The sequence below is a fragment of the Astyanax mexicanus genome, chromosome 24 (genome assembly GCF_023375975.1).
Source record: "Astyanax mexicanus isolate ESR-SI-001 chromosome 24, AstMex3_surface, whole genome shotgun sequence".
NCBI classification, from domain to species: Eukaryota; Metazoa; Chordata; class Actinopteri; order Characiformes; family Acestrorhamphidae; genus Astyanax; species Astyanax mexicanus.
The window spans coordinates 4,171,361-4,191,029 of record NC_064431.1 but is presented as its reverse complement, the minus strand read 5'-3'; the positions used below and the strand labels follow the sequence as shown (position 1 = coordinate 4,191,029).

Here is a 19,669-nt window from a genome sequence, read left to right as displayed (position 1 = left end):
ACCAGAAACCCCTCTCGAGAGTGCATCTTTTTAGCACCTACACCGCAGAGCTGACAGATACCAGAAAAACAACAAAAATGCCAGGAAATTGGATTCAAAATTATGCTTTTAGCAGTAGATAAGCAGCAACTGTGTTTCCACTACCACATTACCACATTTTAAATGTAATCGATTCAGAGAAGTAAATTTCAGTAAAAATTTAATCTTGATAGACAATGCAGAACATTACAGAAGCCTTGCTTGAGGATGCATTGGTATCAGCGATTGGCTGATAGAGCCTCAAAAAATATATATCTGTATGTCTATATAAAATTAAAATAAAAATGCAAGAAACCAGTGATTCTGGTTAGTGTAGCATCAGAAGTTGTGACTATAAATCAAGTGTAAATTACTGCTGTCATGCTGAATTCTCAAAACAATTGCTGCAAAATGGCACCTTTACAGAGGACCTTCTTAACCTTTAATGTAAGTCAATATAAAAAGTTTTTATTTCACTTAATTTCAGTCTGTTTATCATACATTTCTTTTGTTGGTTTGTTTGTCTTTTGCACAACAAAGATGCATTGAGAGAGCCGTGATTAGGAAGTCATTTTAGTCCGCAGTGCGATGCTTTATTGTCCAGCTTGTGTCAGATCTATTCAAATCATTTGTGAAGTGTTTGTCCTGGAGTGCTCTACACACTGCCTGATGAAGTTATTGCGGGTAGTTTGTGTTGCTGTCTTCTTCGATTGTTCTCTTGTTGAGCTCTTACTAGACTTGAACAGAAAGGTCCCTCAGACATAAGGCAGAGAGCGTGTGCTATAGATTTAATTCCAGTTTTAGAAATGCACTGAAAGCAGTTCCTACACTAAAGCGGTTAGGTGGATAGTAGGGTTGCTTCTGCCACATATACACAACTTTGTTTCAGAAGTGTTCCAAGTGTTCCTTAATGAAGCCGATAGGAATTCGATATAGACCGTCCGTTGTTTTCCAGGGTGGTTCAAGGGATTTTGCGTTGGGCCAGAAAGCGTATAGATTGTGATTCTCTGGGGGCTTGTTATGACTACCCTGTTGTGCAACTAAGAAAAGTAAAGGGCTCAAGAATCTTGGAGGTTTTATTTGCTTTCTCTCCATTGTTTTTGTATAAACTGATATATGATATACAGCTGTGAAAAATTTAAGAAAGCACTTCAGTTTTTGAATCAGTTTCTCTGATTTTGCTATTTATAGTTGTGTTATGTTTGAATAAAATGAACATTGTTGTTTTATTCTATAAACTACAGACAACATTTCTCCCAAATTCCAAATAAAATATTGTAATTTAGAGCATTTATTTATTTAAAGAAAATGAGAAATGGCTAAAATAATAAAAAAAAAAGATGCAGAGCTTTCAGACCTCAAATAATGCAAAGAAAACAAGTTCATATTCATAAAGTTTTAAGAGCTCAGAAATCAATATTTGATAGGATAACCATGATTTTGAATCACAGTTTTCATGCATCTTGGCATCATGTTCTCCTCCACCAGTCTTACACACTGCTTTTGGATAACTGTATGCCTTTACTCCTGGTGCAAAAATTCAAGCAGTTCAGCTTGGTTTAATGGCTTGCTATCATCTAACTTCCTCTTCATAGTATTCCAGTGGTTTTCAATTTGGTAAAATCAAAGGAACTCATCATTTTTAAGTGGTTGGATATCCCAAAATTGGCGAGAAACATATATATATATATATATACAGATATTTTAATAAGGTTTTTCAGCACTTGACTTGACTAGTAGTTTGTTGAGAGTGTTCACTATGGACATAGCTTGTCGTACCTCGCTCTACCTCACTCTGCCTCCAGCCTAGTTATATCATGTTAACACAGAGTACAGGCTGTGTTGTGAAGAGCTCCCTCTGTTGCTGCGTGTGAGTAATACAAATTAAAATCACTGTTATTCACAATTCACAATAGTATCACAGCTCTTTTGATGGGTTTATCATGACAAATCGTATTACAATAAAAATAAAAAAATGTGCTGTTGAAATTAACTTTGAAATTTAACGTCTCCAATGCTACCAATTGGTAACGTCTCTAATGTTAGCAAATTCGCCCCACCTTGCTGTCATATTGTGCTGTTCTTACCCAGCCTGGAGAGGTATGGGCTATTTTTTGCTTTTTAATGGATCCGTGGCTGTCGGATTTTTCGCCCATCACTGGTTTTGCTCCCTCTTGTTTTTGGATTTTGATTGATAAGTGTATAGTCACAGGTCACACAGTGAAGTAGTTAGCTGATTGCTATCAGACTGCCTGTCTCTGCTGAGTGATTGCGTTGTCTATGTGATTGACCCGTGCCTGGAGCCTCAGGCCAGACATGTGCGGAGCCTCTCGTCCCTGTAGACGCCCACAGTGTCTCAGCGCAGGTGGCTAAATGATTGAATGAGTGGCACTGGGGCTCAGTCTGTCATCCGGCTCTCGGAACGGTCTTTACGTGGCCCTAATAATGATGGATTTAGGATTTAGCTGTGTTTTGGACTCATTTGCGCGTACCATCTGCATATTTCAATATATTTCAAACTTTTCTCATTATCCTCGCTGTGTCTACGCTGAATTTAATAATTTATTTGTTCATTGTTGTTGAATTTCTTCTACAAATGGATACTGGGATGCATTGGTTTCTACTGGCAGGCTGGTTGTGTGCTCATCACTGTGATCCACTCTGCACACAGTAATCTCTGAAACATTACACGCTTTCTTTTTCACTCCGAATAGGATTGTGTATTGTCAGCATTGTGTGCAAGTGCCCACTGATTCCGGAAGGGATTTGATCAGCTTAGCTGATTTTTTGGATAAGCCTGAGCTTGGCTCTTAATCAGAAAGAAGCTGCTGAGACTGTGACAGTGGAGTGTGAAGTTAGCAGTTCCACCGTGGGCCTGAGGGAGGAAGGAGGAATGAGGAAACCCTTTTTCTTACCAGGCAAATCTCATTTGAACCCTTAAGTGACTTATATAAAATTTCTGTGCCTCCACCACAAATCAGCGACTATCTACTTAAGCTAATTCGCTGAGGAGTGGATTTCTAATGAAATAACTCCAGATGTGCACAGGGTTTAGTTATTTTTAGATTTTTTAGGTTTTTAATCCCACATAGACAGATTATCTCACAGCTAATGGCAATAAGAAAAGAAAGGGACCATTAAGATATATACTATACTCATCATGGTGTACTGGACACATGGAATTGAATCCAGCCAAGCCACGGCTGACCACTCTGGGGAAGTCACTGCAGTGTGTGAAGTGGTAGGTAATGGGGAATTGTTTGGATGGAAACCCAGGTCGCAGTTGTGAAGATCATCAGCCCAATGGCTATGTTTTGACTGTGAGTTCTGATTGACAGCCGACAGCTGTCCACATATGAAAGGCCCAATCCACCCACACTCATTGGCTCCAAGTGTGTTGGACCGGGAATTGTCTGATGGACAGGCTCTGTCAGGAAAGGCAGGGGATATTTTAATTGGAATCTCAGAGTGAAAGGAGACAAGATGAAGGCTGCCTGGATTTTCTATTTGATGCAGGCTATTGTGCTTCACATTTGATACTGCAGACCATTAGAGTTCTATTTTTTATTTAATTTTTTTGTGGAGAACATAAGAGCATTTTGTGCATTTTTTTTTTTTTTATATTTGAATGTTTTAGTGGTGCAGGTTAGGGCTGCACGATATATCGTTAAAGCATCCTCATCACGATGTGCACATTCGCAGTATTCGCTTTGCAGGATGTGTGTGTATTGCTTTGAAACTCCCAGACAACAGTGTGTACTGTTCTGACTTAAAAAAAAAAATAATAATAAATTACCTCATCTACAATGCATGGATAAAAATGCTTTCTATCAGAGCAGAAACTACACACAGCAGTATTGCTGTTAACATCATTAACAACAGGTGCACTTCATATTCCCTGCTGCTCAGGAATGCTAGCTAGCTAACATGCTTGCATTTATTTTCAGAAATAAATGCAGCTGGGAGCATGCTGGCCTGCTGCACAGTAGGATACTTATTAGGACTGCACCTGGTGTTAAGACTGATGATTTAGCCTTAAGTTTCCTTAAGCTTTTAAAAGTGTAAAACATTACAAAATTAACGTATTTTACCTATTACATTGTTATATGCTGAAGTTTAAAGTATTATACATAGACCACTGTGTTAACTGTGTAGTTCTGTATTTAGAGACTGTAGTCCTGTATCTGTTTCTCTGAATTCTTATATTATTCTCCTCCTTTTACCTGTTCTTCAGTGGGCAGGACCCCACAGGTTAGACCACCACAGAGCAGCTATTATTATTATTTGGGTGCTGGGTCATTATTCTCAGCACTGCAGTAACGCTGAAAGACACAGTGGTGGTGGTGTGTTAGTGTTAGTGTTCTGGTTTGAATGGACCAGACAATAATAAAAATAATACTCACCCTGTGGTGGTCTCTCCTGCAGAGTCTTGACCATTGAAGAACAGGATAAAAGATAGATGTGGTTTTAAAAAAGTATTATTTAAGGTCTGAAAGCTCTGCATCTATTTTTGTTATTTTAGCCATTTCTCATTTTCACCAAATAAATGCTCTAAATGACAATAATTTTATTTGGAATGTGGGAGAAATGTTGTCTGTAGTTTATGGAATAAAACAACAATGTTCATTTTACTCAAACATAAACCTATAAATAGCAAAATCAGAGAAACTGATTCAGAAACTGAAGTGGTCTCTTCATTTTTTCCAAAGCTGTATATGCAGTACCAGAACAACACACACGCAGTAACTCCTCATACACCATCAGTAGCACTGCAGAGATTAACCAACTTTCCCCACCAAAAAATACCATTTCTCTGTGGTGGTCTTGTAGAGTCCTGGTCATTGAAGAAGAGGGTGAAAGTAGGATAATAAAGTATGCAGAGGAACAGATGGACCACAGTCTGGTTTTGCTCCCGTTTGGTCAGTAAAATGAAGAAATGAAGAGCAAATGTAGAAACAAGGTGCTCATTTTGACAAAGTAGACAGTATATGTATGTATACACACGTGCACATAATAATGTCAGTGTATTATTATAATAATTATTATTAAGTTATTAACAAAAGCACATAAAACAGAAGCTGTTATAGTCCAAGACAGCTTGGTGTAGATAAGACATTACTGTTTTTGCTACTTTCTCAGCGTCTCTCTGTAGTAAATGGGTTGCTTCACTATTCAGTCTTTATTTGCAGAACTGTGTAGGACAGCTGTGTGTGCGCCAGCTGTTGGTTAAGTGTGATTAGCAGGATTTGCTTAATGGCATTTTTTTTTTTAACTCCATTAGTGTGTGTGTTTGTGTGTGTGCCCATTTGTGTTTGTGAATTTGTGTGTATCTGTATCTCTCTCTAGTTTTTTTGGACCACGTATTTGCTTGTCCACACAGATCGTTTCCTTGCATTGGGCAAGCCTCCAAATTCAGATCTCTCTGTGGGGAACAAAGTGAAGGCGTATTGGAAAACATTGAAATGAGGCGATATTTTGAATATATGTTCTTGCTGTAAAGACATGGGGGCAAGTTGAGGACAGTAAACAATAGGGATGCACAAGCACACATCACATGTTCCTTGATACTTGTTCTACTTTAAAAGACCATTAAGGATCCTGTTTTCTGTAGTAACTCATAATATGATCAGGATGTATCATCAGATATTAAGGAAACATGTTGAGTTTAAGAACTGGCAGCTCTTGTCAGCAGAGCTTCAGCCAGTAATTTCTTATTTGTGCGGTACATCAAAGAAAACTGTGAAGGTTTTAGCCTCCAGATCTCCCCCAGTCCCGTTTCCACACCCTGGGTTTCCAGGTATAGACAACAGAACGCAAACTGTGTGCTGCAGCCATGGAATAAGGTAAGGGCTTGCTATTTTCCCAGCTATTACTTGCTGAACAGGTAATCACTGGGCTTCAGTAAGGTTTGTAGGTATCTAGGTAATTTACCATCGCGGCTAGTGTAGCAAAAATGGCATTTCAGACTTTGCAACTGTATATATTCACTGATCACACTTCACATCTTTGTTTGGAAATCAGACTCCTGTATCTATTTCATACGCTTGCTCACATTTATTACTGATAGTTCCTTTAAATTTACTTTAACAAGGCAGGTAGTAGATAGTTTTTCTTTCCCGTCATCGTCTCTTAACAGAATTGTTCATGATATGAGCAAGTATTAAAATTAAAACGTGGTGTAAATGTACTGTAAAAAAGTTGTACAACCTTTACATTATGGGAAGGTTCTTTAGATTGTAATACAAAAAAGATTCGTCAGACTTCGTCTCACTTACCGGTCGGATTTTCTATAAAGAACCATCCATTGAAAGTTTTTTAGCAAGCCAGAATGTGTTTTAAAGGCTTAAAACTTGTCCTAATGTATTCAGATTTTTTTGTGTGTGTGCGCAGAGTGATCCTACCTAGAAAAGAACAGTTAAAACAAAGTTGAAAAACGAAGAAAATGTTTATCTTACATTATAGAATACCAATGCTATTTCAGTTCATATGCTTTTTCAGATAAATCTGGTTATATGCCCGGGATCATCAAAACTGCATTGACCATCACACCCACATCTAGAGAATGTATCTGAAAGAGCTTAACGGATGCGCCGTATATCATACGCTCTCTTATTAATCCAGCTGTCAGACGCATCTCTAAGCAGCCAGGCAGCGCTGGATGTCGCCTTTTTTATTGATCGCTCGTCTATTGCAACGCGGCGGATCGTTGAATGGGAATTAACTGCCCAGATGAATCGACATGCTTGCAGCGGTGCAGTTATGATTATGAATCGTCTGTTACCTGGCAACTGCGTCCCATGTGCAGGTCAAAGCACAAGAGCCATTTAAAATGAGCAGCTTCCCAGATGGTCCAGCTCGTGCAGAGGCTTGTGTGACGGTGACTTGGTGTCATTTACAATCCAATACTGTATGTGCTGCTGAAACCTAATAGGAGCGAGGCACGACCCTTTCCCTGCGTCTAAAAGGCTTCTATGGGCTTTGCGGTGTATTGTCTTGGCACCTTGTCCTTTGAAGCGTGTCGTACCAGGGGCATCGTGTGTCAGGGTAGCTGTCATGTATATAAGGGAATTCTGTCTCTGTCTATCAATTCTGTCTTTCTATGAACGTCTAATTTGGTGTGATTTTTGTATACACTTGATGTGCAAAAAATAACCTTTTACATTTCTTTGCTGTTCCCTACTGTTCCAAATATCCAGGAACCACCCTTTAACCATTATCTAGTAACAGCGGTATCAACACACCTCATGACCTTCAGTTTGAATGGCCACCTTAACTTCTTTTGTCTGAATCTGTGGTCATATATAAATGTTAATTCCTGAAATAGCATAAATAATAATAATGCATTGTTTTCTCACAGTGCTGTTAAAACTAATTTTCCTTTCCAGTGCCTTCTATTGTTGTATTTGTCACATTTTAAATGTTTCAGATCCATCCAACTTATTTCAAACCATGTTAAACATGGTGGTGGTAGTATCATGCTCTGGGGCTGCTTTACTTCTCCAAGACCTGGCCATTATGTCATAATTGATGGAACCATGCATTCATCTCTCGCCATGTGCGCTCTACATGTTTGCCACATTCATGCGTGTTTCATGCAAAGTTTCACAAACAGGCACCAATTTTTTTTTTTTTTAGACATTTCTGTATTCGGTAGTACCAAAACCTTTTGGGCAGTGCCTTTTTGGAGAATCCTGATTGAGAATATATGCCTGTTTGGTTATAAAATAAAGCTTAAGCACAGTTGGGTTATGCAGCAGGACAATGACCCAAGCACATAAGCAAGTTTACCTTTTGAATGGCTTAAAGGAACAAATTCAGACTTGAATGCCATTTAAGATTCTATGGTAAGACCATAATTAGGCTGTTAATGCAAGAAAACTCTCTATTGCAGCCAAATTAAAGATAATTCTGCAGAATAGAGTGAGCAAGAATTGGATATCAGCTGTTAATTCCAGGGGTGGCACAACCAGTTGGTTTAAGGTTTAGAGAGGCCTTTCCTTTTTTACATTGATAATGGCTTTTAAATTAGTTTGTGTGTTTACTTATGTTGTCTTTACCTTGAATAAAAATGTAATAAATTACCTAAAATATTTTAATGAGCCAAATTGACAGAATATGCAGAAAATACAGAATAGGCATATGTCAAAATTCAACAATAAAGACAAAAATAGAAATCTATAGGATACTCTTTAGCTACTGTACCCCCACACCACGAATGACTGTGACGGCACGCAACATCCTACTACTACAGTACTATATTAAACCCAGGCCACAACCCCATGATGCCAAGAAAGGCGTCAATCTAAAGCCTTTAAGATAAACAGACAGTTGCCTGTAGCCTGTGGTTTACCATGTTTTTCTGTGAGGCTTCATATGTGCGAGAGCTACACTTTACACCATCTGCTACCCAGCAACCACAGCAGCTGAGGCAGTAGCCTTCGGCCAGAAGCAGTAGTCTTTCTCTACTGCCTTAAAGACAAAGGCTTCGTGTATAGAGTTACTTTAGATTGCAGGAGAATGCTTTTATTCAGTGTTTTTTATCATTGTTTTTACCACACTATTATTTTGGCTTAGAATTATTATTTTTAATTTTTTTATTCTGCCCTGATTGGCTGGTTTACGTCACATGATGGCTCACAGGTGCCATGGAGCACTGCAAAGCAAATCATAAGATAACATAGTTTGTTTTTTAGCACTGTAACATTGAAAGAACAACATTATAATTCCATTTTTATTTATACAAACTAAAAAGTGTTATTAGATAGTGTTGCTGTCCTCTTCATATGCAGTGTGTATTTATCTAGCATTACCCAGAGTTTGGGTTTCTTGCACAGGCCTTTTAAAAATTTCACTAATATGTAACTAATTATGAATGTTACCATTTAAAAAAGCTAAATATTAAGTACAATTGTCCTTCACTAGTATAGGCTGATTTTGCTGAACCATACATTTAACTTTATTTTTTATCTATTAATAATAACGACTTATGGGCTCTGAGTGGTCCAGCTGTGTAAGCGCTGCCAAGGTTCGAATCCTGTTTATGTAGCTTGCCATCAGCTGCCGGACAATTTGTCTTGCTCTCTCTGGGTGGGTAGATGGCGCTCTTTCCCCTCACCCCCCCTTGGGTGATGTGGATCAGCACAAGGCGTCTGTGAGCTGATGTATCAGAACTGCGCTTTTCTCCGAGCGTTAGCGCTGTGATGCTACTCGGCAATGCTGCATCAGCATCAGTTTGAAAAGAAGCGGAGTCTGACTTCACATGTATCAGAGGAGGCATGTGCTAGTCTTCTCTCTCTAGTGATAGGGGGAGTCATAATGAGTGTGTTTGGTAATAAAATAATAAAAAAATAATAATAACGACTTATTATTCAGTAATTACTCTGAGTTACGTAAATTGTATGGGACTCACATTTAGGCCGTTATGTTTTAGAGAGTTAAAGAAATAATAATCCTGTCCTAGTAGTGCTTTAGACAATAATATCAGAAAATAATTAAAAAACCAAAGGCCAGGACCTTTTGTTTTTTTTTGAAGAACGAGACTCCTCTATATTGCATTTCATTAAACCCGCTGCTTCCTGGTACGGTTTGTTCAGTTTAGGTGGACCTAAGGTGTTTGCTTGACTGCAAGATTCATTCACCAAAGGAACGCCACTTCACCAGCTTCATTCACAGCAGTGGTCCTCTGCTCTACGTTGCCTTTAATTATCTCCTCAGTAGACGAGTGGCAGGTCCAAGTTAGTTAAATTTCTTTATTTCATCGCTGTACAAATATGTGCCACAGCCGTCTCCCCCACCTTATACCCACTCCAATTATAATGACATTTTATTTGACCTGCCAACGTTATTATTTATAGCCGAAGCTTCTGTGTGTTTCGATGTGTTCCTTGGCTAATTGGTTAGTGGTATCTGTTTCCTGTCATCAGCCATATTACACCCTGTTGTAGTACTGTGGTAATTGGGTATTTTTGCCACACAGTGGAACGCAATGGCTGTCAATTATGGGCCGATAGAATACTTAGCACATACAAGGAGTCGAGGAGAACTGACATCAATTAGAGGCAAGTGTTTGGGTGTATTGTCAGATTGGGACAGGCTTGACTGGTGGGTGAACTCTAATAATGGGCTGCAGTCCACTCTTAACAGCTCTACGTTTGACGCACATTGAGCGGTCAGTCGGACTACATTTTATTATATATGTATATATATACATTATATATATATTATACTGTATATTACTGTACATTACGCAAGCCTGCGATCCACACATTTTCATAGCTCCTTGGTTTTACATCGAGCCTGAGTTCACAGCACTTGCCCGCTCTTTCTTTTCTGATTTGTCACGCAGAGAATCAGTGACTAAAACCTCAAAGCCCAAGCCTCTCAGCAGCGCACACTCGCTCTTGTCCTCTCTGCCTCACTGCTCTCACTCCTTTTATATCTCTCTCACTCTCACCTCCCACTATTCCAGCGCTCGTTCCACCGTCCCTCCCACCCTCGCTGCACCCCCCCACCCTCTTCTTTCACACGCGCTCTGCCTCTTTTGTGTCTCTCTCTGGGCAGGCACATATAAGTTTAATCCCTGCCAAGGAGCGCCTGCAAACGTGAGGTGGCTCTTTGACTGACGGGCGAACGCGCTTGCGGCAGGAAAACACACACTCGCCAGGGGGGGTCCTTCAAAAGAAGACGCTACTGAAGAAGATCTGCGCCTCTGTTCCCTGTAGTTGCGCGAGGTTTGTTCTCGATTCATGGTGAAAGTGTTTGTTTGAGAGCGCGATGTGATTACATTTGTGTGTGAGTATTTATTTTGTAGCACTGAGCGCACTGAAGTCTTGCTTCTGTTCAGTGTCAGTGTGTCAGTTGATTAAAACAGTTAAAAAAGGGGAAAAGCATCACCAGCAGACTGAATGCATTTTGCAGTTTGGAATGGGGTTAACTGGACTAATGCTGAGTTGCTCTGAGTAAGAAGCTGAAATTTCGGGAGGAAATGTGGCAAAGGATTTAATCTGCCGGACCTGGAGAAGTGCTGGAGTTCCACGGACGATTGATGCGTTTGAAGGCACGCTGAGGCGGCTTTTTACTTGCTGCTGCTGTAGTCGTCGTTGACTAAACACAGCTGAGGCACGGATCAGCGCGCTTTCATCCAGCGCTCGCTAACCCTTGCTTTTATACTTCTTTTCTTCCTTCATCCACTTAATTTGGTCTTACCCAAGGCTGAGACTGGAGCATCCGACTGAGAAAGCTCAACTTACAGTCCGTTAAGACTGAAGATTTAGGGTGGATCACTCCTGGAGATCTGCAAACCTCCTCCAAACCACAGTTTTTGGTTTTCTTTTGCCTTCACCGGATTTACCACAGCGTGTTTGAAAGAGAGAGAGAGATCCTCTCCATCCTTTTTTCCACCACTATCGTGTCTGTCTTCCTCGTAGCTTTTGGACCTTTGAGTCTTAAGAGTTTTAGGACAGTGACACTACCCTTGCTTCTTAGTTTAGGAATTTTGACTGATTTCCCGACTTCCTCTCCTGACCACCCTGCATCCTCCCGGTCAGGATGCAGGTGTCCTTCGTGTGCACGGACCACCGGTCCATGAGCCGCAGCACGGACGACAGACTCAACCGGCAGAACGCCAACAGCCCAAACACTGGCACCCGCAGCAAGTTCAGGGCCGTGGCCATGGTGGCCCGCAGCCTCGGCCAGCTGTCCGTCCAGAGCGTGCCCTCCTCGAGTGACCAGAGCATGAGGACCGGCATGAAGTATAGGTAGGAGAAGGCTTGTGTGTGTGTAGTAGAGGAAACAACAGAGTGGGTTCTAGAGGTAGAAAGTCTTGGTACTACATGATGAATTTACGTGTGGAAGCTGAACTTTTGCCAAACTTTTGTAGTTTAAATAAAGTAAAAGGAGATAGACAAGAAAAACTGATAGAATTAACAGTGTGAGCTACAGGTGTGCCATATCGTATCGAGCACAATAATATCGCCAACATGTTTGAATATCGTGAACGAAATTATACCCTAAAGTATCGTGGCATGTTGCCTACCCCTGATTATTACATTAGGGTGCTACTTTTTCCTGTTTTAAGCAAAATGATAATTCACACTGTTCTGATTTCCCGTTATATATCTACTAGAGACTAGAGATTATATCTGTCCAGTATCATTTATTTTACTTTAATCCTGGATATATAGAGATATACGGAGTGCATTATTAGTATCAAGACATTCTGGTTTATTGACTTCTGTTACAATTTTTTTTTTATTTTTTTTTTTATTTTTTTTTTTTTAATCTCTCAGTTAGGCGTGTGCCATATCATATCGTTTTTAATAATACAATAAAATTTTTATTTTGTTGCAGTAGTGTATTTTAGAAATATATATATTTTTTAATTCAGTGTTTTGTAATATCGCCAAGAGTATCGATATTGAGAAAAAACCCTGAAATATCGTGATATAATTTTAGGGCCACAGCTTCTGTATCATTAGATGAAAAGTAAAGTCAACAAGACAGACCCAGAAATATGTACAAATTAAGTTAAAATATTATAGCTCCAACATTGTGGCCTTTCGATGATTAAAACACGAGAAAAATACAAAACCTTTCCTTTCACCACTTTTCATTCTTGTTTGAAGACAGAAAATTCAATTTTCCTAATATTTTGCAGAGCAATTTGATTTGTCCCATCAGGAAGCATATCGGATCAACACAGTAGCTTTTTACTTCTCTAAAGTGCCCTGATTATTTTGAATGAATTCAGCTTGTTGATGCAATTACCCCTCCAACCATGCAGCGGATCCTGCAGCATTACCATAATGCTGCCTTAAGATTGATGCTAACTGTGTTCTTTAATCATCATAACCCAATTGTCTTCTGGCAATCCATATTAATAATCCTTCAGTGTCTCCATCTCAGCCTCTTCACGAAAACCCCAGAGCTTTTCCCAGCATGCTTTTCTATTTCCCCTGTTTGATGAAAAAATAAAGTATAGAGGTTATTAAATAACACTTTGAAATGTGATCAGCATTACAATACATCATAGTGTTTTTTTTTTTTTTAATGTGTGTGGGGTAATGTAGTATGTAATGTAAAAGGATGCCAGGTTGTGGCGTATATAGGGGTGGGCGATATGGCCCTAAAATATTAGCACGATATTTTATGGTATTTTCACGATAACGATACTCTTGGCGATATAATTTTTTTTTTTCAAGAATACACTACTGCAACAAAATGAAAATTTTATCTTATTATTGCATATGACTTATGTCACACCCTTACCTGAGATATTAAAAGATGCAAGAATTTGGTCAGATTTGTAACAGAAGTCAATGATCCAGAATGTCATGATACTTATAATGCACTCTAAATATCTCCATATATCCAGGATTAAAGTAATATAAATGATTCTGGACAGACATAATCTGTCTCTAGTAGATATATAATGGGAAATGAGAACAGTTTAAATTTTACTTTTGCTAAAAACAGTATTTATGTGATAAGTGGGGGTGGGTGATATGGCACAATATTTTTTTTTTTTATCGTTCACGATATTCAAAAATGTTGGCGATATTATTGCGTACGATGCGATATGGCACACCCCTAGGTGTATATTTAGAAGAAAAAATATATATTTTTGTTGTTTAAAGCTATTGCTGGCTTTGAGGTTAATCATTACAACTTATGGAATTAATGTAGATTGTATTTAATGGGAGCCTAAGAGAGATGGATGTTCTTTATAATTCTCATGGAAAGTTTAGTTGACTTGGCAGGAATACAGAATATTAGTACTTATTTACTTACTTCAGTATTGTCAGTGCTTATAGAACATTAACTGCAAGTTTAATCACAACAACATCATTAACACTGGTTGTTTTAGCCTAGTTAATAACAACAGTTCATCCCCTGTGGCAGACTGAGGTTCAAATTCCCACCTGGGCATGAACACCGCACTGCACTAATGAGAGTCCTTGGGCAAGATTTCTAGCAGTACATATACATATGTAACGTAATTCAAAAGGAAGTTGCTCTGGATAAGACCGCAAGCTAAATAGCATGTATGTAATGTTAAAAGGAATAATACAGCCTTTACGTGTATTACTGTGTAATTAGATTTAGTTTTGTAAATTTAGAATAAGTCAAAGTGCTGAGTATAGAATATAGCATTCACTTCTGTTACTGTTTGTCTAAAAATATCTCAATATATATAATAAATTGTGTAGATTAGGGCTTGGCAATATTTTGTGTTTTAAAAAATTAGATATAAGATCAGACCGTATTGTTTATATCGATATAGACAATTAGCTCCAACAGTTTGCCTTTCTCTTCTAATACCGATACATAGCCGATTGATCTTTCCGTCTGTAGAATTTATCTTGTGTATCTACAGCTCAGTGTTAATAAAAGTAGCTTAATACAATTTGGAACATGTGGCTTTGTCTCAGAAATGTTTTGGTTATTACCATATGGGATGAAAAAATATTGAGATATTAGTTTTGATCTGTGATAGTTTTAGAGCAGCCTGAATTCAGGACGCCTTCTGCAATCACCTTCTGGGTGTTTTAGGATTGTTGCCTGTTGTCATCTAAATGTGCATCCAAATGTGGATCTGGGACTGAATATACAGTGTGTATATATAGTATAATTAAGAGGAAGATGGATGATCAAACCAAGCTTAAACTGCTTGATTTTTTGCACCAGGAGTAAAGGCATAAAGTTATCCAAAAGCAGTGTGTAAGACTGGTGAAGGAGAACATGATGCCAAGATGCATGAAAACTGTGATTAAAAACCAGGGTTATTCCACCAAATATTGATTTTTAAACTCAAGAATTTAATTAATATATGAACTTGTTTTATTTGCATTATTATTTGAGGTCTGAAAGCTCTGCATATTTTGTTATTTCAGCCATTTCTCATTTTCTGCAAATAAACGCTCTAAATGACAATATTTTTATTTGGAAATTTGTGAGAAATGTTGTCTGTAGTTTATAGAAAAAAAACAACAATGTTCATTTTACTCAAACATAAACCTATAAATAGGAAAATCAGAGAAACTGATTCAGAAACTGAAGTGTCTTAATTTTTACACATTTTATGTATATATATTCTGTGCAGCAGTGTACACTAGATAGATAGATATCAGATGCTGGTTTGTTAGGTTTTTGGTTCTCAAGTACAATATAAATAATAATAAAGGCTGGATCAGGACAAACCAGTGGGTATAATCTCTCCTTATTTGTGAGGTCTGTCATAGTGGTGTGGAAAAATATCAATATATCAAAGTATCACATTATTATGTTTTGCAGTACTGTAGTGATAATCAAAAACACAGTATTGATTATCATATTTTTTTTTTCCTAAAAAAAAATCCAATCATCATGCTTACAGTATCGTAGTATATTGCAATATATTGACGCATTACTTCTGTATTATGGTATTTATTGCATCGCCGGATTCTTGCCAGTACACAACCCTGGTATTTCATATTTTTTCTCTTTCCTAATAGTAAAACCCTGTGTATCAATATTCAGTTGGTTTTTATTTAAAAATAAATTGGAAATTTGATGCCGACCCCGTATGTTGCCTTCCTGGATGATGTAGGTCATGGAAATGCTCTGAGACCCCTGAGGGACCTGTTCAAAGATCCTTCCGGCATCAGGAAGCCCCCATATTGACTGTGGGGTCGGCATCTGAACTTCTGCCAGTGGCTGGCTGAGTAGCTTTTGGCGATAGAGGAGCATGAGTCTGAGCTGATCTGCTTTAATGATGCTGAGAGAGAACGAGAGGAGCAGTTGTTCACATACCTCACTGTGTTCCTCTGTGTGTGTGTGTGTGTGTGTGTGTGTGTGTGAGCTCCTGATTTGCTGAATTAATTAATTTGTCTCTCCTCCCTCTCTCTCTCTCTCTCTCTCTCTCTCTCTCTCTCTCTCACTGCCATATGGATGCTGAATAGTGGAATATGCCCTCCTTTAGAGGGTTCTCCGAATTTGTGTGTGTGTGTATGTGTGTGTGTGTGTGTGTGTAATTGCCCAGAGGAGGAAGCAGCTTGAGTTGTGCTGCTGTTCTTGTCAGAGTGAATTTCGATCATGTGCGCCCTAATGTAAACGCTCCTCAGAGCAACGGAAAGCAGTTATGAAACGGCACAGCTCAGCGTTTAGACTGATGCTATCAAAAATGATTTAGTTTTAGGCTGTTGACTAAAATGTGTATTAGTTTACATAAGTTACATTTCAGTCGTTTAGTTTTTGTATGTTATATATATATATTTGTATGTTATTATATATACATTTTTCCTAAACAAAGCCTGACAAATGTATATATTATATATTGATATAGCGGCAGTGAGCGGCAGAGCGGTAGAGGGGCGTCGCAGTGCTCCTAGCCAATCAGAGGAGAGATATTTGCATGCTGTTTGCATGTATGAATATTCATGAGCAAAGCTGGAATCCGGTCATTTTGGACACACTCCTAAAACAGTCCATTAAAAAAGAGCTATACAGAGACACCTGAGCACTTTTTTTTTACAAAAACGGCTCACATGTCATTCATTCATACTAGAGACCACAACTAGACATTTTAAAATGAAAGAAAAAACGACGGAAGGTGAGCTTTAAACATTGTGTACCAGATTAATTTTAGGCCTACTATAATCAATTTTAATTATAGTTTAGTTGATTTTTGGTTTTATTGTCCATTTTTTGTTTTAAAAACCTTGAAGGCATATAAAAGTCATAAAAAATCATGGAAGTTTATTGGTTTAAAAAGTGTATGAACCCTGTATATTTTATCAATGTATAATACATTCTGAAACAAAACAAACTAAAGTAAAAGTGAACTTTAACATATTTTATACACCATGTTTGACATTTTTCAACAGTGTGCATATTTTACATCGCCACAGTCTGCAGCATTTTTTGTATTTTTAGTTAGATTACTGTAGTTTGTGTATATGACTAATTTAATGAAGCACAAATAGATAGTGCTAATAAATTGGATTATACTGTTGCTTTAACTACGGTTGATGCAGGCGACGGCCATCTTTGTTTTAGATCTCAGGGTATGTGAGTCTCTCCTTACTTACCGAGTAGGAAATCCGACCTGTAGGTTCCAGATGAAATTCTGACATCCAGGCTCAAATGTAGAGCATCATTATAATGGCAGATATTAAAATATACATGTACAAAGTGCACTTCAGGTAGAATAATAGAATACGGCCTCTTACCTTCTCCAGTGGCTTCGGCAGCTGTTTTATTAAATTTACTCTGTGAAAAAGAAAGATCAGGAACACTATAAAAATATAATGACTGTAGTTTGTTTTATGTTCCACAAAGATTCAGAAAAAGTAATTTTAGAGAGTTTAGGATGTTGTTTGAGAGCAAGAGGAAGGGCAAAACATGAACATCTGACGTTTATGTCTACAGTATTGTATTTTTTTTTTTATTTTTTTTTTTTATTTTTTTTTTTCTGATCATAAAGTTTCCTTATAGGGGATGTCTTGGGAAAGCCCACACCAGTATAGGCTGTTATCTTGTGAGTAAGGCTGGTCACTGTTCAGCACGCTTATGAGTTTGTGTGAGGCCTCCAATCATAGACAGCACTTTTACATTGTGAAAAATAGGTCATCAACCAATATTTTTTTTGTCGTTGTTTCAATTAACAAAATGAACTCTGCTTCAAAAAAAAAAAGTGCTTGATCTTTTGTGCACATATGCAAATGCAAATGAGCTTTGCAGGTAGTGCATGAAGAACTGCAGGGCATCAGGCAGAACATGGGCAGATGTTCCAACAAAAAAGAATAGAAAAAAAGCAGCTAATCATAATTGCTGCTCTGTTTCGTGCTGGAGTTTATAGAGTTAGTTTTGGAGTGTTTTTCGCGAGTGCATGTGTTTGCAGAAAGTGAGTGAAGTTGCGAGGTTAAACGCAAGCCATCAGAAAGTTAGGTTGCTTAGCAACAGGTTGGACCGTCCTTTGCCTTGATGGAAACTGTTGAGCTTAAGATATGCAGCAAGTTTTCTAGAGGAAGCAGAACTAATTGATGGATTATGTAATTATCCAGTTTTGCCATGGCTTCAGAAGTGAAGAGTAACCTAGTAATTCCTTTCGATTGCTATGGAATCTTGGCTGGGAATTAATAGCTCTGTTTTTGGGCTTTGATCATGAGCAGGCATCCCAGAGTCTGTTTAAGACTAAGCATAGACTAAAGAGAATTTCCAGTGCTAGTGTAAACACTGGTTTGCACCAGTATATGTTTGGTATGTACTCTGTATATAATCAGCCAGTTTAGAGACAGTTTTGCTAATTTTACTCTGGATGCGGAACTGCAGCTTCTTGTAAGTGAGCAGTTTCACCGGTAATCCACTCACAGCACTGACTAACTGCTTAACCCTAAACTCATGAATCAGATCTGCCAAAATCGGAGGAATATCGGCCGATCGCCGATACCGTATTTTGGCTGAAAAATGGCCGATACGATACACTGCCGATTAGGGGTGTGACGAGATTTCTTCAAGCTTAAACCTGTCTTGCGGGGAAAAAAAACAGTAGGTGAGCTCCGCGGTACAGTAAAAAAAAGCTACGTGGTACAGTAATAAAAAAGCTCCGCTCGACAGTAGGTGAGCTCCGCTCGACAGTAGGTGAGCTCCGCTCGACAGTAGGTGAGCTCCGCTCGACAGTAGGTGAGCTCCGCGGTACCGTTAAAAAGCTCCGCGGTACCGTTAAAAAGCTCCGCGGTACCGTTAAAAAGCTCCGCGGTACAGTTAAAAAGCTCCGCGTGACAGTAGGTGAGCTCCACGGTACAGTTAAAAAGCTCCGCGTGACAGTAGGTGAGCTCCGCGGTACAGTTAAAAAGTTCCGCGCGACAGTAGGTGAGCTCCGCGGTACCGTTAAAAAGCTCCAGGGTACCGTTAAAAAGCTCCGCGGTACAGTTAAAAAGCTCCACGCGACAGTAGGTGAGAACCGCGGTACAGTTAAAAAGCTCCGCGCGACAGTAGGTGAGCTCCGCGGTACAGTTAAAAAGCTCCGCGCGACAGTAGGTGAGCCCCGCGGTACAGTTAAAAAGATCCGCGCGACAGTAGGTGAGCCCCGCGGTACAGTTAAAAAGATCCGCGCGGCAGTAGGTGAGCCCCGCGGTACAGTTAAAAAGATCCGCGCGGCAGTAGGTGAGCTCCGCGGTACAGTTAAAAAGCTCCGCGCGACAGTAGGTGAGCTCCGCGGTACAGTTAAAAAGCTCCGCGCGACAGTAGGTGAGCCCCGCGGTACAGTTAAAAAGCTCCGCGCGACAGTAGGTGAGCTCCGCGGTACAGTTAAAAAACTCCGCGCGACAGTAGGTGAGCCCCGCGGTACAGTTAAAAAAACTCCGCGCGACAGTGCTTTTACTGTCCCAAAGATTCACAGCCCTAGTAAATACTGTAAGTAAATCCTACATGTGACCGTTCCATAGGCAGTTGTACTAATCCCTTTGCTCTGTACTGTATTAAAAAAATATTCTGTCTCTGTTTGCACTTCAAGCTTAGTCTTAATATGACTGGTTGTGGTTATGCATAGATAAACTACAAGAAATTTAGGAGTAAAAAACACAAACCATAGGCTTAATATGACTGCTTGTGGTTTGCACTTATTGTTTGCACTATATAAGACCTAGAAAAGTTTTATATTTATTTTTAATTC

The 19,669-nt window shown here is 39.0% G+C and overlaps 1 protein-coding gene across 5 annotated transcripts in view; it reads left to right on the top strand.

Annotated features, from left to right (window-relative positions):
• kcnab2a (potassium voltage-gated channel subfamily A regulatory beta subunit 2a) overlaps positions 1–19,669 on the top strand; it is a 134,186-nt gene that overhangs the window by 62,605 nt on the left and 51,912 nt on the right. The window contains exon 1 of one of the 5 annotated variants that reach the window (XM_007251453.4): positions 10,597–11,774. The exons of the other annotated variants lie outside the window; for them this stretch is intronic. Coding sequence (XP_007251515.2) covers positions 11,566–11,774 — 209 coding nt within the window. The 5' untranslated portion in view covers positions 10,597–11,565. Of the gene's footprint in view, positions 1–10,596; positions 11,775–19,669 lie in introns of those variants that run through there. 5 annotated transcript variants of the gene reach the window in all.